The sequence below is a fragment of the Cherax quadricarinatus genome, chromosome 7 (genome assembly GCF_038502225.1).
Source record: "Cherax quadricarinatus isolate ZL_2023a chromosome 7, ASM3850222v1, whole genome shotgun sequence".
In the NCBI taxonomy this organism is placed as follows: Eukaryota; Metazoa; Arthropoda; class Malacostraca; order Decapoda; family Parastacidae; genus Cherax; species Cherax quadricarinatus.
The window spans coordinates 11,215,837-11,235,684 of record NC_091298.1 but is presented as its reverse complement, the minus strand read 5'-3'; the positions used below and the strand labels follow the sequence as shown (position 1 = coordinate 11,235,684).

General features: G+C 38.8%; 1 protein-coding gene across 2 annotated transcripts in view; it reads right to left on the bottom strand.

Moving 5' to 3' along the window:
* Positions 1–19,613, bottom strand: part of LOC128686755 (uncharacterized) — a 181,771-nt gene extending 162,158 nt beyond the window's left edge. The window contains exons 1-2 of one of the 2 annotated variants that reach the window (XM_070082288.1): positions 19,475–19,602; positions 3,634–3,711 (exon numbers count right to left, since the gene is read on the bottom strand). Coding sequence is in view for 1 of the 2 variants with exons in the window: in XM_070082287.1 (XP_069938388.1) it covers positions 19,475–19,492 (18 nt within the window). In the remaining variant the exon portion in view is untranslated. Of the gene's footprint in view, positions 1–3,633; positions 3,712–19,474 lie in introns of both variants that reach the window. The other variant, XM_070082287.1, reaches the window with a different exon arrangement.
* Between the last annotated feature and the right edge of the window lie 235 nt (positions 19,614–19,848).

Below are 19,848 nucleotides of genomic sequence, written 5' to 3'. Positions count from 1 at the left end.
TATATATATATATATATATATATATATATATATATATATATATATATATATATATATATATATATATATATATATATATGTATGTATATATATATATATATATATATATATATATATATATATATATATATATATATATATATATATATATATATATATATATATATATATATATATATATATATATATGGCTGTGCCATTCTTGCAAAGTTGGGTGGTCCTGTGGTTTAAAGCGTCATGTGGTTCCCGCTTACCATGGGGCAGGCCAGTACAACATGGGTTCGAATCCTTGGTTAGCGCAGTGTTGCTATATCTTACTATATATATATATATATATATATATATATATATATATATATATATATATATATATATATATATATATATATATATATATATATATATATTAATATAACTAAGCAGAAGCCACCTGCAGATGCTAATGGTTGCACTAATCTCACCCTAGTTACATGAAATCGGCACTGGAAATTTGAAGCCGAAGGGATGAGGCTTTCTAAGGTTATAATTGAAAACTTTGAATTCAGAAAATAATAATTCTTTCACCTTCTTAAAGGTACTCTTCGGGAATATATAAATAATAATTTTATCATATTTTAAAATTTAAATGGGAGGGTAAGGTAAAGTCAGTTTACCTTAGCTACTACCGGAGACAATGTTGACAGTGTCTGAAGTGAAAGTTAAAGTGACCATGTCCGGGAGATCAGCTTAGAAAGTGCCGGCGGTTGTGGCGGATGTGGTACAGAGTAGTTGTGGTAGTTATGGATGGAGGGTAGTGATGGTGAAGGGGGGAGAATGGTGATAATGGTGATCGCTGTTTTGGTAGTGGAAGGGATTTTGTGGTAGTAGTGTGAAGGTGGTGATTGTGGTGTAGGTGATTATGGTGGGTGTCATCATGGTGGTGTTAATAGCAGGGGTGGAACCACTGGAGATGGTGGAAATGGTGGTTGGGGTAAGGGGCGATATTAACGCCAGTAAGGAAGTGGAGATATTTGTATTGTGTATTGTCGGTTGGTGGTGGTGGTAACAGCTGCTATTAGTTGTAGTGGTGGTGATATTTGCAATCATGGCAATGGTGGTGATAGTTGTTATTGGAAATTGTGCTAGTGTTAATTAAAATTTTTGGCTGTGGTTATCGTATTAGTTGGTGTGATAGTGATTGATATCATTTGTTGTTGGGGCGGTGATATTTTTCACTGGTTATTGTAGTAGAGGCACTTAACGTGAATAACTACGGTGGAGATAGTTATTATCAAAAGTTTTGGTGAAGGTAGTTACCCTAAGCAGTTGTGCTGGTAATCATTAATAGTCGTGATGATAGTAATTGTGGTGTTATTTATCTTTTAGTTGAGGCAACGCTGGTATTATTTGTGGTTAATATTGAACGTAAGAAAGGCCAACTACGGTAAAACGAAAGTTACTCAACTTCAGACACGAGAAAGTTGATAATCTGTGATCTTATATGTCCTGAAATATTGGGGAGTTCCCGTATTAGGGCTCTCAACTTTCTCTTCTCCTTGTCTCAGTAGTACAGAGATCATACTGGCTTGGCAGCCATAAGATCTTAATTGAGGTTGAATCCCAGAAATATGTTCACTCACCAATTTGAAATCACCTATTTGCAGTTTCAGGGGTTGAATCTCAGTTCCTGGATTCTCCTCTTAACTTGCCACCTGTATGTACCTAGCTATATATACTCAGAGACATGTTGTGGCAGGGGTCGAGTCTCAACTCCTAGCCTTATATTTACCTTTCAGATTATTATTATTATTATTATTATTATTATTATTATTATTATTATTATTATTATTATCATTATTATTATTATATTCACAGAGAAGGGCTACATTTGTCAAAATTTTACAATGCCTGGGGGTAGGAGGCAACCAGGTTTGATCTGAGGGCTAGAAAGGTAGCTTCAGTTCCTTTGATCAAAAATCATTATCAAGTATTAAGATGCACCCACATCAAGAGAGTGAATTTCTTGCAAGCTGAAATCACTTTTGCAGGTAAACGAACACGCCTCACTTCTTGCTAGAAAAACGGATGCACTTTCTCCAGAGGCTCGCGAGGCTGGAGGCGGACAGGACGTGGGAGGGAGGCCACTAACTGTGAAGGTTGTTTGATAGTGTGTGGGAGAGGTTTGGGGTCACTGTCACTCAGGAATGTTTGAACATGTGCAATGGTTAAATAATGCTAACCAAAGAATATCTGCTTCAGGAATCAATCCCTATTCAGTGCTATTTCCAATGCTAACCCAATAAGGAATGACAACAGAAAGTATTTATGAATTTGCTTTCCCTATGACATGCAATGTCGAGAAAGTGAAGAGATTTAACACTGATTCACATTTTAGCTACATTTTTAGATATTTACTTATGAATTCAAACTAATACACAATTTATTATTACGCTTTATAATATAGGTGCACAATATATTTTTCACTAAAATGTACATGAAACAAAAAAAATTACGAAAATATATTTTTGGTGTTATTTTCTTCACTCCACTGCGTTTTTCATTTGGTGAAATCCACTGGGTTTGGTCTGTTCGTGGAGCTAATCCCTTATGTTTCAGTTATCCCTTTATCTTGTTTGGATCTGATGCCATTTACGCGGTGTCGTGTTCTTCTTGAATAACTGTGCTCACATGGTTGGAATCAGGATTGCTTTCTGTGTTCGCTTTTGTACTGTGTAATATAGGCGGATTTTCTTTCCTGTTGTTTTTACTGGGCCTAATATAAGCGGATTTTTATGCCTGTAAGTTTTATAAACGTGACGTTTGAGGGTTTTTATTTTTTTTAATCTGCTTGATATGTTTTACGTGTCAAATTAGAGAGGTAGTTGGAGTTGTTATAAAAGCATTTACAGAAGTTATGAGGCCAAAACTGCTGAAACATAGATGATGCAGTCTTATATAAATTTGAAGCTCACAGATGAAACTTGCATTACTGTGTACTACACACTCTTGTATCACAACACACATCACCAGACACGACTCAACCATCACTACATCACCACACACCTGCACTATAACTACACACTCAACCACACACTTGAATTATCGCTCTACACATCAAGACACAACACCATCACTATCAAGAGATACACACCCTAAGCAAATAAACAAATAAACATTACTAATACACCTTGTTGTATACCATCTCATCTGCTTTTCCATCAACAAGATTATTCATGTATTCCTTAGCTGGAAAATGTGAATGTATTAGTACACTCAGTACATTAGTCTCCCACTGCCTCAATCTTCCACTACCGCAGAGTGACTCAAAAACCAATTCATTCACCATCATTCATTCAATAGCTGTTTTGCCAGCAATGTTCGAATATCACAACTTAAATAGCGCTCTGAATTGAATCATCCTTATGTGTATTCACTCTTTTTTATTTTTTTTTGTTTTGGTGGGGGGGGGGATTTCATTAGAAACATCAAATCCCTAAGGGACTTCAAACAATTTGGGAATCGATGGCAAATCAATTTAGATCCAAGGAAAGGTAGGTAGGTTCCAGTTTCTTCGATCACTCGCTCAGTACCAGCAACAGGCCACATCCCGTGAAGGGTAAATGAGGTAGAAACGACAGTAAAGAACTTCTTTACCTTACTATCGAAGATGAAAGTAACTGAGAGTGGCACCTAGTCAGCCCCAGAGTCGAAGTAGCTTTCCTCTCAAGGAACCTGAAGGAAACATTCAAGAATTTTAAAAATATTATTTTTTTTGTCGCACTCTGTAGTAACAACAACAATAATAGTAATTTTAATAATAATAATAATAATAATAATAATAATAATAATAATAATAATAATAATAATAATAATAATAATAATAAGAAGAAGAAGAAGAAGAAGAAGAAGAAAAGAAGAAGAAAAGAAGAAGAAGAAGAAGAAGAAGAAGAAGAAGAAGAAGAAGAAGAAGAAGAAGAAGAAGAAGAAGAAGAAGAAGAAGAAGAAGATTAATAATATAACTCTACTGATTGCGATAAACGCACACACACACACACACACATTATATATGTATGTATAAACAGAGAGAGAGAAACGGAGGGATGGGGGAAGGGGAGGGAAGCACGAAACTAAGATGGGTGGATAAGATGTTTGCGGACCTCAACATTATGTGAAAGTCTCGTTAGCATGACTGTCTCAAGGCCATCGTCGCACACTCCCTCTCTTTCCTCCTTCCCTTCCTTTCTCCAATCTCCAATCTTCTCCACTTCCTCTTTCCCTTTCATTTGCATCTACCATCAGACTTATTAATCACCCCAACACTACACCTTCAACATCAATGATCTCCACCAACAATGCACCTTCAACATCAGTGATCACCACCAACACTACAACTTCAACATCACTGATCACTACGAACACTACACTTTCAACATCAATGATCTCCACCAACACTACACCTTCAACATCAATGATCACCACCAACACTACACCTTCAACATCAATGATCACCACCAACACTACACCTTCAACATCAATGATCTCCACCAACATTACTCCTTCAACATCAATGATCTCCACCAACACTACACCTTCAACATCAATGATCACCACCAACACTACACCTTCAACATCAATGATCTCCACCAACACTACTCCTTCAACATCAATGATCACCACCAACACTACAACTTCAACATCAATGATCATTACCAACACTACACTTTCAACATCAATGAACTCCACCAACAGTACACCTTCAAGAACAGTGATCACCACTAACGCTACACCTTCAACATCAATGATCTCCACCAACACTACTCCTTCAACATCAATGATCACCACCAACACTACAACTTGAAAATCAATGATCACTACCAACACTACACTTTCAACATCAGTGATCACCACCAACATTACTCCTTCAACATCAGTGATCACCACCAACACTACTCCTTCAACATCAATCATCACCACCAACACTACAACTTGAAAATCAATGATCACTACCAACACTACACCTTCAACATCAGTGATCACCACCAACACTACAACTTCAACATCAATTATCACCACCAACACTTAAACTTCAACATCAGTGATCACCACCAACACTACACCTTCAACATCAATGATCTCCACCAACACTACAACTTCAACATCAGTGATCACCACCAACACTACAACTTCAACATCAATTATCACCACCAACACTTAAACTTCAACATCAGTGATCACCACCAACACTACACCTTCAACATCAATGATCTCCACCAACACTACAACTTCAACATCAGTGATCACCACCAACACTACACCTTCAACATCAATGATCTCCACCAACACTTAAACTTCAACATCAGTGATCACCACCAACAATACTCCTTCTACATCAATGATCACCACCAACACTACAACTTCAACATCAGTGATTACTACCAACACTACAACTTCAACATCAGTGATTACTACCAATACTACAACTTCAACATCAATGATCTCCACCAACACTACAACTTCAACATCAATGATCACCACCAACACTACAACTTCAACATCAATGATCACCACCAACACTAAAACATCAACATCAATGATCACCACCAACACTACAACTTCAATATCAATGATCACCACCAACACTAAAACTTCAACATCAATGATCACCACCAACACTACAACTTCAACATCAATGATACCCACCAACACTACAACTTCAATATCAATGATCACCACCAACACTAAAACTTCAACATCAATGATCACCACCAACACTAAAACTTCAACATCAATGATCACCACCAACACTACAACTTCAACATCAATGATCACCACCAACACTACAACTTCAACATCAATGATCACCACCAACAGTACACCTTCAACATCAGTGATCACCACCAACACTACAACTTCAACATCAATGATCACTACCAACACTACAACTTCAACATCAGTGATCACCACCAACAGTACACCTTCAACATCAATGATCACCACCAACACTAAAACTTCAACATCAATGATCACCACCAACACTACAACTTCAACATCAGTGATCACCACCAACAGTATTACATCTCCACCAACACTTCAACATCAATGATCACCATCAACACTAGAACTTCAACTTCAACATCAATGATCACCACCAACACTACAACTTCAACATCAATGATCACCACCAACACTACTTCTTCAACATCAATGATCACCACCAACACTACAACTTCAACATCAATGATCACCACCAACACTACTCCTTCAACATCAATGATCACCACCAACACTACTTCTTCAACATCAGTGATCACCACCAACACTACAACTTCAACATCAATGATCACCACCAACACTACTCCTTCAACATCAATGATCACCACCAACACTACAACTTCAACATCAATGATCACCACCAACACTACAACTTCAACATCAATGATTACCACCAACACTAAAATTTCAACATCAATGATCTCCACCAACACTACAACTTCAACATCAGTGATCACCACCAACAGTACACCTTCAACATCAGTGATCACCACCAACAGTACACCTTCAACATCAATGATCACCACCAACACTACAACTTCAACATCAGTGATCACCACCAACACTACACCTTCAACATCAATGATCTCCACCAACACTACTCCTTCAACATCAATGATCACCACCAACACTACAACTTCAACATCAATGATCACCATCAACACTATAACTTCAACATCAATGATCACCCCGAACACTACTCCTTCAACATCAATGATCACCACCAACACTACAACTTCAACATCAATGATCACCACCAACACTACTTCTTCAACATCAATGATCACCACCAACACTACAACTTCAACATCAATGATCACCACCAACACTACTCCTTCAACATCAATGATCACCACCAACACTACAACTTCAACATCAATGATCACCACCAACACTACAACTTCAACATCAATGATCACCACCAACACTACTTCTTCAACATCAATGATCACCACCAACACTACAACTTCAACATCAATGATCACCACCAACACTACTCCTTCAACATCAATGATCACCACCAACACTACAACTTCAACATCAATGATCACCACCAACACTACAACTTCAACATCAATGATCACCACCAACACTACAACTTCAACATCAATGATCACCACCAACACTACTCCTTCAACATCAATGATCACCACCAACACTACAACTTCAACATCAATGATCACCACCAACACTACTCCTTCAACATCAATGATCACCAATAACACTACAACTTCAACATCAATGATCTCCAAAAACACTCCTCCTTCAACATCAATGATCACCACCAACACTAAAACTTCAACATCAATGATCACCACCAACACTAAAACTTCAACATCAATGATCACCACCAACACTACTTCTTCAACATCAATGATCACCACCAACACTACAACTTCAACATCAATGATTACCACCAACACTAAAATTACAACATCAATGATCTCCACCAACACTATAACTTCAACATCAATGATCAACACCAACACTACAACTTCAACATCAATGATCACCACCAACACTACAACTTCAACATCAATGATCACCACCAACACTACAACTTCAACATCAATGATCACCACCAACACTACAACTTCAACATCAATGATCACTACCAACACTACAACTTCAACATCAATGATCACCACCAACACTACACCTTCAACATCAATGATCACTACCAACACTACAACTTCAACATCAATGATCACTACCAACACTACAACTTCAACATCAATGATCACTACCAACACTACAACTTCAACATCAATGATCACCACCAACACTAAAATTTCAACATCAATGATCTCCATAAACACTACTCCTTCAACATCAATGATCACCACCAACACTAAAACTTCAACATCAATGATCACCACCAACACTACAACTTCAACATCAATGATCACCACCAACAGTACACCTTCAACATCAATGATCTCCACCAACACTACAACTTCAACATCAATGATCACCACCAACAGTACAACTTCAACATCAGTGATCACCACCAACAGTACACGTTCACCATCAATGATCACCACCAACACTACAACTTCAACATCAGTGATCACCACCAACAGTACACCTTCAACATCAATGATCACCACCAACAGTACACCTTCAACATCAGTGATCACCACCAACAGTACACCTTCAACATCAATGATCTCCACCAACAGTACACCTTCAACATCAATGATTACCACCAACACTACACCTTCAACATCAATGATCACCACCAACACTATAACTTCAACATCAATGATCACTACCAACACTACAACTTGAACATCAATGATCACCACCAACACTACAACTTCAACATTAATGATCACCACCAACACTACACCTACAACATTAATGATCACCTCCAAAATACATGCTCAACATCGCCATCATGGCCCACAATCACTAAGACCCACTTCCATCAATATAAGTTATCAATAAGACCTATTCTCACTTTACCATTCCCTAAAACCTATCCTCAACCATTTCAGCCGCCTCTGAAACCTATTCTAATTGTATTAAACCACTTCTGAAAATTTTCTAATTCTATTAAGTCGTCATTAGTAATAACTGCAAGCTTAATTAGCTTTCATTAAGATCAATCATATATATAAGACCTATTCTTAATAACCCAAACGTAAGCAGCTACAATCATCTCCTAGTATTGGCCTCTATCAGTAATCAGCCCAAATATTTCTCCCCTACAATTAACGCCTCATTTTCTCACTTCCTTTCCCCTTCCCTATCATCGCTTCCTCTCCTCTTTCTGCCTCATAATTATTCCTTCCCTCTCCGCACCCCAACTCGTTTAACTTACAGTGTTTTGTCTTTAGTCTCTTCCTCTTCACTGTTCAAGGTCTCTCTCTCTCTCTCTCTCTCTCTCTCTCTCTCTCTCTCTCTCTCTCTCCCTCTCTCTCTCGCTCTTTGTCATAAATTATCTGTCTGTTTGTCTCTGACTGTCTTTATGTCTTTCTGCGTGTATGTTTTTCTGTTTTGCTCTCTGTCTGTCTCTGCCTGTCTGTCTGTCTGTCTTTCTGTCTATCCTTCTGTCTTTCTGTCTGGCTGTATATTCCTCTCACCGTCCACGGTTAACCTGGACGCTGACATCTACGCCACTCTGAGATCTCTCTCCATGCTTTGGTTGCTCCCTTGCAACACTGCACAGCTCCTGATGACGCACTGAGAAGTGTGAAAGTACATGAGGTAAAGATTTCCACCCCCCGTGGCTTGTCCTGTAAATATATATATATATATATATATATATATATATATATATATATATATATATATATATATATATATATATATATATATATATATATATATAGGGGGATAAGTCTGCTGAGTATACCTGGTAAAGTGTATGGTAGAGTTATTATTGAAAGAATTAAGAGTAAGACGGAGAATAGGATACCAGATGAACAAGGAGGCTTTAGGAAAGGTAGGGGGTGTGTGGACCAGGTGTTTACAGTGAAACATATAAGTGAACAGTATTTAGATAAGGCTAAAGAGGTCTTTGTGGCATTTATGGATTTGGAAAAGGCGTATGACAGGGTGGATAGGGGGGCAATGTGGCAGATGTTGCAAGTGTATGGTGTAGGAGGTAGGTTACTGAAAGCAGTGAAGAGTTTTTACGAGGATAGTGAGGCTCAAGTTAGAGTATGTAGGAAAGAGGGAAATTATTTCCCAGTAAAAGTAGGCCTTAGACAAGGATGTGTGATGTCACCGTGGTTGTTTAATAATTTATAGATGGGGTTGTAAGAGAAGTAAATGCGAGGGTCTTGGCAAGAGGCGTGGAGTTAACAGATAAAGAATCACACACAAAGTGGGAGTTGTCACAGCTGCTCTTTGCTGATGACACTGTGCTCTTGGGAGATTCTGAAGAGAAGTTGCAGAGATTGGTGGATGAATTTGGTAGGGTGTGCAAAAGAAGAAAATTAAAGGTGAATACAGGAAAGAGTAAGGTTATGAGGATAACAAAAAGATTAGGTGATGAAAGATTGAATATCAGATTGGAGGGAGAGAGTATGGAGGAGGTGAATGTATTCAGATATTTGGGAGTGGACGTGTCAGCGGATGGGTCTATGAAAGATGAGGTGAATCATAGAATTGATGAGGGGAAAAGAGTGAGTGGTGCACTTAGGAGTCTGTGGAGACAAAGAACTTTGTCCTTGGAGGCAAAGAGGGGAATGTATGAGAGTATAGTTTTACCAACGCTCTTATATGGGTGTGAAGCATGGGTGATGAATGTTGCAGCGAGAAGAAGGCTGGAGGCAGTGGAGATGTCATGTCTGAGGGCAATGTGTGGTGTGAATATAATGCAGAGAATTCGTAGTTTGGAAGTTAGGAGGAGGTGCGGGATTACCAAAACTGTTGTCCAGAGGGCTGAGGAAGGGCTGTTGAGGTGGTTCGGACATGTAGAGAGAATGGAGCGAAACAGAATGACTTCAAGAGTATATCAGTCTGTAGTGGAAGGAAGGCGGGGTAGGGGTCGGCCTAGGAAAGGTTGGAGGGAGGGGGTAAAGGAGGTTTTGTGTGCGAGGGGCTTGGACTTCCAGCAGGCATGCGTGAGCGTGTTTGATAGGAGTGAATGGAGACAAATGGTTTTTAATACTTGACGTGCTGTTGGAGTGTGAGCAAAGTAACATTTATGAAGGGGTTCAGGGAAACCGGCAGGCCGGACTTGAGTCCTGGAGATGGGAAGTACAGTGCCTGCACTCTGAAGGAGGGGTGTTAATGTTGCAGTTTAAAAACTGTAGTGTAAAGCACCCTTCTGGCAAGACAGTGATGGAGTGAATGATGGTGAAAGTTTTTCTTTTTCGGGCCACCCTGCCTTGGTGGGAATCGGCCAGTGTGATAATAAAATATATATATATATATATATATATATATATATATATATATATATATATATATATATATATATATATATATATATATATATATATATATATATATATATATAGGGAGGTACCACCTCTAGAACTGTCATAGGGACCCTCATCCTCAGAGAAAGAATAAACTTGCTTCAGGGAAAACCTTGACTGAAGCTGTTTGAGAATTTTCTCCTACCAACCGCTATATTTCAAGTATGTTTTATTTAAACACAAAAATACATTGGCCAAACAATCACAAAAATACAACAGAAAGTAAAACAACATAGGTAACTCAGAGCTACATCTCGAATACATCGTCCAGCTCCCCTGCGGTGGGCCGCGTGCCTAGAATGCTGCAGGCATTTCCTCTCTGGGTCACAACACTGAGTCTCTGAAAGAGAAAGCTGGTTGCCCTGTGGTCCTTGGTTTCTATGATGAGCTTTTCACCCAGCTCTTTGAGGAACTTTAGAGCACACTTGCCCCATGCTCCAAGGGTCTCCGACCCTATTGGAATGAAGTTATAGCAAGGGGGTAGGTCTTCATATTTTCGGATCTTCTGGGTCTCCCTGTGGCTGGCAGCTCCACCCCCTTCCACTACGGAGTATGGCAAGTAGGTGTCTGCCAATGTGGCAGCACAGGTGTAGTCCCAGGCAATCTGCTTTCCATCCTTCCAGGGTAGCATAGTGGCTCCATCAGGACGCTTTTGACTTCCATCAGACCTCTGTACTTGAGGTTCCCGTTGAGCTGGGCAACTGACTGTGGCGAGGCTTCTCTTTATGATGTCATTCACCTCCTCATGTCTGGCATACTTCCCTTCTGCTGTGTGACACACAAGACCATGAAGTCCGAATTGATCAGCTGTCGCCCTGCCGCAAATACACCTATGTTCGGTGAGGATGGGGGCGGCTAGGCGAAGAGCAACACCAATCCGAATGGCCTGTGGGTCGAGACGGGTGCCCAGGGAGGAATTGGAAACAGCTAACAGGAAATCTCCTGAGTGTTGTGCCTTCACTGCCAGGAGACGAGCTTTGTCCTTTCCTGAAGCATTGGCTATTTTTTCCATGATCGGTTTGTCCCAGTGGGACTGTTTGTGCTGTTTGGGAGGAGCTGGTCTACTGGAGGAGTCTGTAAGGGTGTCCCACAGAATCGCTGCTTCAGTAAACCTAGGGTCTTGAGCTCCTACCACGTCTCTCAAGCGTTCGGGAACAATCTTCTTGACTAATGCACTGGAAGCCAAACACGAAGACAGAAAAGAAGGTAAAGCAACATGCAATGCTTTACGCACCCTTATACCTCCAAGTCGCACTGGGAGGGTTGCCTGATCCCATTGCTCATCCTCTAGTAACAGGTTCAGTGCCTTCTTAAAAGTTGATCTCAGGTGTGCGTCATATTCATCGAGTGTTGAGTTGTCAAAAGAGGGTGCACACCTCAAGAAGTAAGTGAGTCTTGGCTTAGTAAGACACCTTGTGAGGAGATACAGAGCATCATGGGCATCAAGATCGCTTATTCTCTCCTCCATTCTCATCAGGTCATTCAATTTGTCCCTGAGGACAGTGTCGATTGCCTGGTGACCCAGCGGTGCCCCCAAGAGGGTACTGTTGGTCGGAGTGGTAGTTGAGACTTCCGGGAGGATTCTTCGCACAGCATTGATTATTTCCTGGTTCGCTGTGATGATTTCACACTTGGATGGATTGAGGATGAGTCCCAAGTCTTCTCCCTGTGTTTTCACCAGTTGTAGGTCCCCCACCAGGGACTCTTCAGTACCTGCCAGGGTGCCGTCATCCAGGTACCAGATATTGAGCTCACTGCGTAGGCTGGAAATTAGTTCTCTTACTGTCAAGCAGAAGAGAAGTGGAGCGAGTGGGTCACCCTGCTGAACACCCTCTGATGATTGAATTTCATGTTCTTCAAACAAAAGAATTGAGGGTTTGCTGTAGCCGGCTGAAATGAAGGGAAAAAGACTTGGGAACCGATCCCGAACAGCTGGCAAAACAGCATCTCTCTTCACCATATTAAAGGCATTTCTGAAATCAAGTTTAACTTTGGCCTTGTCTTCTGGTACGTCCCTGATGTAGGCCCTTGCAGCATGAAGTGCAGCTTCACTGCCTTGAGAGACCCCAAAGCCCAGTTGGTGTGGCTGGAGTAAAGTGGCAGCTTCTAGGCGAATGTTTCTCACTGCTGCTTTGGCAACGAGACGGCGAAGGCTGTTTCCAACTGCAATGGGTCTGATTCCCCCATCCCTCTTCTTCAAAGCACATAGTGAGGCTCCGAAAAAGAAAGATTTAATTTCTTCTGGGATTCGCCCAGCCAGGCAATTGTTGACGAAAGTTGTAAACTCGGTGAGAAGAATTGATGCAGATTCACCGAGTACTGGATTTACCATCTCTTTGAGGTGCTGAGGTCGAATTCCAGTGTAACCTCATGCAGATCCTGGTGGAAATGACACGATCGCCTTATAGACTTCCGATTCTGGCAAAATTAATTGTTCAATGATGGGGTCTTCCTCAGGGCTGTCGTTGATGGCTATGTATATATGTATATATATATATATATATATATATATATATATATATATATATATATATATATATATATATATATATATATATATATATATATATACATTTTTTACACAGTTTTACAAGGTTGGGTTAAGGTTCCTAAGTTCATTTACAAGCTAAGACCTGTTAGCTATATCAACTCTCTTTCCCTCTCTCTCTCCATCTCTCACCGTCCTTTCATCCTTGCTAATTACAGGTTACCTCTTTTACATTGCAATTAAAATTATTAGCTTTTAATTATTTAATTAGAAATTGCATTGTCAGACATCATTAGTCTCTCCGAAGACTCAAATGCATAACAAAGGACAAAAACATTACTAGAGAATAGAGCAATTAAGGTTCAGAAACTCCCTTCCGTAACAAATAAAAAAAATTAATATTATTGTATGAAGACAAAATTGTAGTATACAATCGGGCGAATATTTATGCTCCAAATAGAATCATTATCAGTTTGGTTACAGATAGAACCATTAGCAGTCTGGGTACAGATGTATCTGGCCAGGAGCTGTGTAATGTTGCAAGACAAGCAACAGACAGGATGAGAAATTCTAATGTAACAACCTATAAAATAGCATTAGAACTGGACAAGAATCTAATGCTCTGTTTATTTATTGATAGATTTTAATCATTCAGTTGATTTTCAAAAGGCCGAGAAAGTAGTATCAAGCATGTTTGTGGTTGAGAAAAATATAATCGAATCAAATTTCATAAAATATAGAATTGATTTTAAAATGAATGTTAGTAGAGGGTTATATAAATTAGGTTCATTTACAGTTAATAGAATTTGTGAATAATTTAAGCTGTCTATTACATGTTACTCATAAATTTCACTTGACATGTGACTTGAAATTTTTTTTAACTTCACTCCCATGCTTAGCCTGCTGAGTCAGGTGTATGTCAAATGTGAGGCGATATCTCGGCTTGATCAGCCTTCTGCTGTCCTATTATTTTTGCAGTTATCTGGTGTTAGGAATCACGAAAGCGCTTGGAAATTCACTATTTCTTTCAAAGTGGTCATTTTGTATAAAAAATAAATAAATAAATAAATAAATATATATATATATATATGCAAAACAACCATGGTGGGGTAGAATAATAGCTCTAGGCCTTTCGCGTTGCAATCATCACATCATCAGGAGCTTGTTTTGCATTTTGTATCGCTTGGTTTGCAATAATATTTGATATATATATATATATATATATATATATATATATATATATATATATATATATATATATATATATATATATATATATATATATATATATATATATATATATATATATATATGCACATATTTCTGCAGGTGTACTGAAGTTTACATGTTGCAGCGGAACACTTGGGGTAAATTAATCCTTTCACAACAGCAGTGTCCTCCCTTGACATATAACCCCATGTTGCGAAAATCGACACCAGACTGTGGATGGGTTGAGCAAAGATGTCATCAACGGTGGAGTCATGTATATTTATAAACACACACGCACACACACACACACACACACACACACACACACACACACACACACACACACACACACACACACACACACACACACACACACACACACACACACACACACACACACACACACTCACACACACACACATACACCAGATTAAGAGAACACCTTGATACCGATGGAAAGCTCTCGATCAACGGAATCAGAGCTCCCCTCCCCTTCCTATGATCAGACCAGATTACCTTGCAATCCAGATACGCTAGATGTTCCATTCAGGCTTAGCGCTTCCTCATGAATGTACAATAGAAAAATTATAGTCATCATCCCTACTTTTAATCATGACCCGTACTGCATCTTTTCATTCTTCTCTCACCCAGACCTCAGTCTATAACCTCTACCTCGTTCTGTGCTCCAAAACACTCAGTGGTACACGTCTGGCATCTTAAAAACCGACACGTCTGGCATTCTGATACGTCTGGTGAACTGATAAGCTGCTACAAACAACTCTGGTGTACTGTGCCCTGACATAGTGACACGTTTGGTGTACTGACAATCCTGGCATAGTGACACGTGTGGTGTACTGACAATCCTGGCATAGTGACACGTTTGGTGTACTGACAATCCTGGCATAGTGACACGTGTGGTGTACTGACAATCCCGGCATAGTGACACGTTTGGTGTACTGACAATCCTGGCATAGTGACACGTGTGGTGTACTGACAATCCTGGCATAGTGACACGTTTGGTGTACTGACAATCCTGGCATAGTGACACGTTTGGTATACTGACCATCCCGGCTTAGTGACACGTTTGGTGTACTGACAATCCTGGCATAGTGACACGTGTGGTGTACTGACAATCCTGGCATAGTGACACGTGTGGTGTACTGACAATCCCGGCATAGTGACACGTTTGGTGTACTGACAATCCTGGCATAGCGACACGTGTGGTGTACTGACACTCCCCGCTTAGTGACACGTTTGGTGTACTGACAATACCGGCATAGTGGCACGTTTGGTATACTGACAATTCCGGCATAGTGACACGTTTGGCGTACTGACAATACCGGCATAGTGACACGTTTGGTGTACTGACAATCCTAGCATAGTGACACGTTTGGTGTACTGACAATCCCGGCATAGTGACACGTTTGGTGTACTGTCAATCCTGGTATAGTGACACGTTTGGTGTACTGACAATCCCGGCATAGTGACACGTTTGGTGTACTGACAATCCCGGCATAGTGACACGTTTGGTGTACTGTCAGTCCTGGTATAGTGACACGTTTGGTGTACTGACAATCCCCGTATAGTGACACATTTGGCTTACTGACAATCATGAATCCTGGTATGCACTTCTGATGTACTGACAAGCCTGAGACATGTCTGGTGTAATGACAATCCTAGCATTGTAACATGTCTGATGCACTGACCTAGTGACATGTCTGGTGTATTGACAAGCTTGACATACTGACAGGTTAAACATATTGACATTTATCCTTTCATTTCTCAATATTGTTTTATTTTTATATTTAATCATCGATTGCTCTTGGTTCGTGTTCTTCCTTTTTTGTTCTTCATTTTTTTTTTCGTTATGTTTGTAGGTTAAGCAAAAAGAGGTGAATAAACGAGACACAAGAAAAAGTAGAAAAATATATTCAAATGATATTTAAAAAACCCTAAACCCCATGTGAGTTATTTAGCGCATGAAGTGTTGGAGGTTTGAACCTCAGGCCGGTAAACAGCTGAAGAAATTATTAGAATAACGATAGATCTGTAGATTAATTCATGAAGAGAGTTATTAACTCCATTTCCTTAGGACAAGAGCCCTTCACAAGCATCAAGGAAAAGCTCCTTGAAAGGAGGGGGAGGTAAAGGATGAGGAGGTCACCTAGTGAGAGGTGACATGCGAAGGTGATGAGGTGACAGGCGATGGGTGACATTTAGCGGGTGACAGGTGGTGTAAAGTAAGATTGACAAGTGCTCTCTCTCTATCTATCTATCTATCTCTCTCTCTCTCTCTCTCTCTCTCTCTCTCTCCTTCTCATCTCAAGTGAGAGTGACAATACGTCACCTAGCATGGCATAAATCCCTCAACTCACATGGTACAAAGCCACAATCTGAAGTCTAAGTGCCGCTCGTAAGACCTTGCGTACATGGATTTTACGATACACCTCTTATGGAGAGACATTTTGCTTCGAATCCTATGACAGAGGTAAATTTATTATCCCGTTTCTGCCAGTAATAAACACGAATGTGGTAATAATAATAATAATTATATTAATTAAATTAATAATGTGTTACTACTGCTACTTCTGCTGCTGCTGCTACTACCGCTACTACTACTATTACTACTACTACTACTACTACTACTACTACTACTACTACTACTACTACTACTACGTTAAGTAAAAGAACACGAGTGCAACTAATGCGACATTTTATTGTGGCAACGTTTCGTTCTCCAGGAGCTTTGTCAAGCCGTTACTACTACTATTACTACTAGTGCTGCTGCTGCTACTACTACTGCTACTACTGCTGCAACTACTACTATTATTATTATTACTACTACTACTACTACTACTATTACAATACAAATAAACTACAACAATAATAATAATAATAATTATAATAATATAAAAATATTAATTGGAACAGTAAAAACAGTGGTTTTACTAAGAGTAATAGTAATATTAGTTTATTTACTAGGAGTTTGAGCTTTACTAGTCACGCAAGCATCCCTAGTAACATTATTAATAGCTTCGGTATTAGGCAAAGAAGCTACAGTATACTAGTAATGCTAGTCATTTTAGAAGTAATAATGATAGCTTAAACAGTCGTAGTATAATCTTTGTTAGTATTGCTAGTAGCATTAGCAGTAATAGTAGTATCTTCACTCCAAAGTAGGAGCAGCCTTTTAATACGCCAGCGCATGGTTGAAAGTAAGGAAACATTTGGTTAATATGGTCTTGTGCCGAGTTAGGTCTTATTTTTACTAGGCAAAAACTCTTTCATAAATTAATGTTTACTGTCTTCATCTCGTTGTTTTCTTCTTCATTTTTTCTTCTTTATTTTTTATTTTCGTTTGTTTTTCATATATTTATTTAAATGTGTTCCTTTCACATAGATTCACAATTAATTTGTATTTTTTGTAAGCTTATTTCGTTCACTTATTATTGCTGTTGACTTCATCATCACCTTCATCATTATTCTCGTTGTCATCCTTGTCTTCAACCTGAAAATGTCCTCATCATCTTCATTATCACTATCGCTTTTTCTTCAAATCATCATTCACACGATTACTGTCTAGTACAATCATCACTACCACTACTGCTATTACTACTACTAACACTAAAGCTGTTATCATCTCAACCACATTCATGACCACATCACTACCACCATCACACCTAACACTGTTACTCCCACAACTATCATCGCACAAAAATCAACTCCCTACCACCATTTTCCAATTACTATCCCCACTGTCACCGTTCTCACTGCCACCATTTACATCTGACTCACTACCTACCCAGCATTGAAATCTCCAGTCACAAATATCTCTGCATTTTTCTAGTACCTATCCCTTTTTATGTAGTGTAGTTCACTTTATCCCGTTTGAATCCCTGTTCATTCTACAGTTAATATATATATATATATATATATATATATATATATATATATATATATATATATATATATATATATATATATATATATATATATATATAGATATATATATATATATACATGTCGTGCCGAATAAGTAAAACTTGCGATTTTGGTTCAAATAACATAATTCTTCTTGCCGAATAAGGCGAGCGAAAATTTGCGTATGAAATCATTTCTCAAAAATCATTCTGAACCTAACGAAAAATATGTATTTCATAGTCTTAGTTTATTATTAAATCAATGAAAACTTATCTAAAATATGTTTAGTTGGATTAAGCTAAAACAAATTGCGCTTGTTATAATAAGGTTAGGCAAGTTTTCTAAGGCTCTCTTGGTACACAATTATTAATTTTTACATGAACATAAATGAAAACAAATATATATTTAAACGTATAAGAAAAAATTTAGGAAGGACTTAATTTTAAACGAGTTCTTGCTAATTGATCAATTTTGCCTATTCGACACGACATATATAATATTATATATAGATATATATATATATATATATATATATATATATATATATATATATATATATATATATATATATATATATATATATATATATATATGCAATAAGATCACAGTGAACAGAGTGGTTGTTTTGCATATATATATATATATATATATGTGTGTGTGAGTGTGTGTGTGTGTGAGTGAGTGTGTGTGTGAGTGTGTGTGTGTGAGTGTGTGTGTGTGTGTGTGTGTGTGTGTGTGTGTGTGTGTGTGCATTTTGTGCTACAAGATAAAATAACATTAAACCAAATAATAAGCCGCATTAGTTAAATTAAGTCTGGCCCTATATACTTACGCACACTTTCTAACCTACACAATAAATAAAAAAATCAAACAAGTTTAGCATAGGTACCCTTGCTGTCAGGCACATGCCAACAGAAAACGGGATGGGGGTCAGAAGTTGCCACTGGTGACACCCACAACACTGGCTCGACACGCTCTACACCGACCGCGGGTTGAAACCTCACTGAAGCCCTAAGCTGGAGAGAAAGACAGCCACAGTGGCCTGAGAGAGCGATGGGCGTGGGGGCGGTGGTGGAGACACCACCGCCCAGGCGAGGTCACCTACCTGTATATGTTTAAGATATATGTACACCGTTATGAAAGTTTTTGTAGGAAACATTTCGTTCACCAGGAAATTTAAAAAGTTTGTGGTGACTGAAATACTATGTAATAAAAGTTTCCCTAGACTGCACATGACTTTTTTGTATAATATTTAGTTTAATA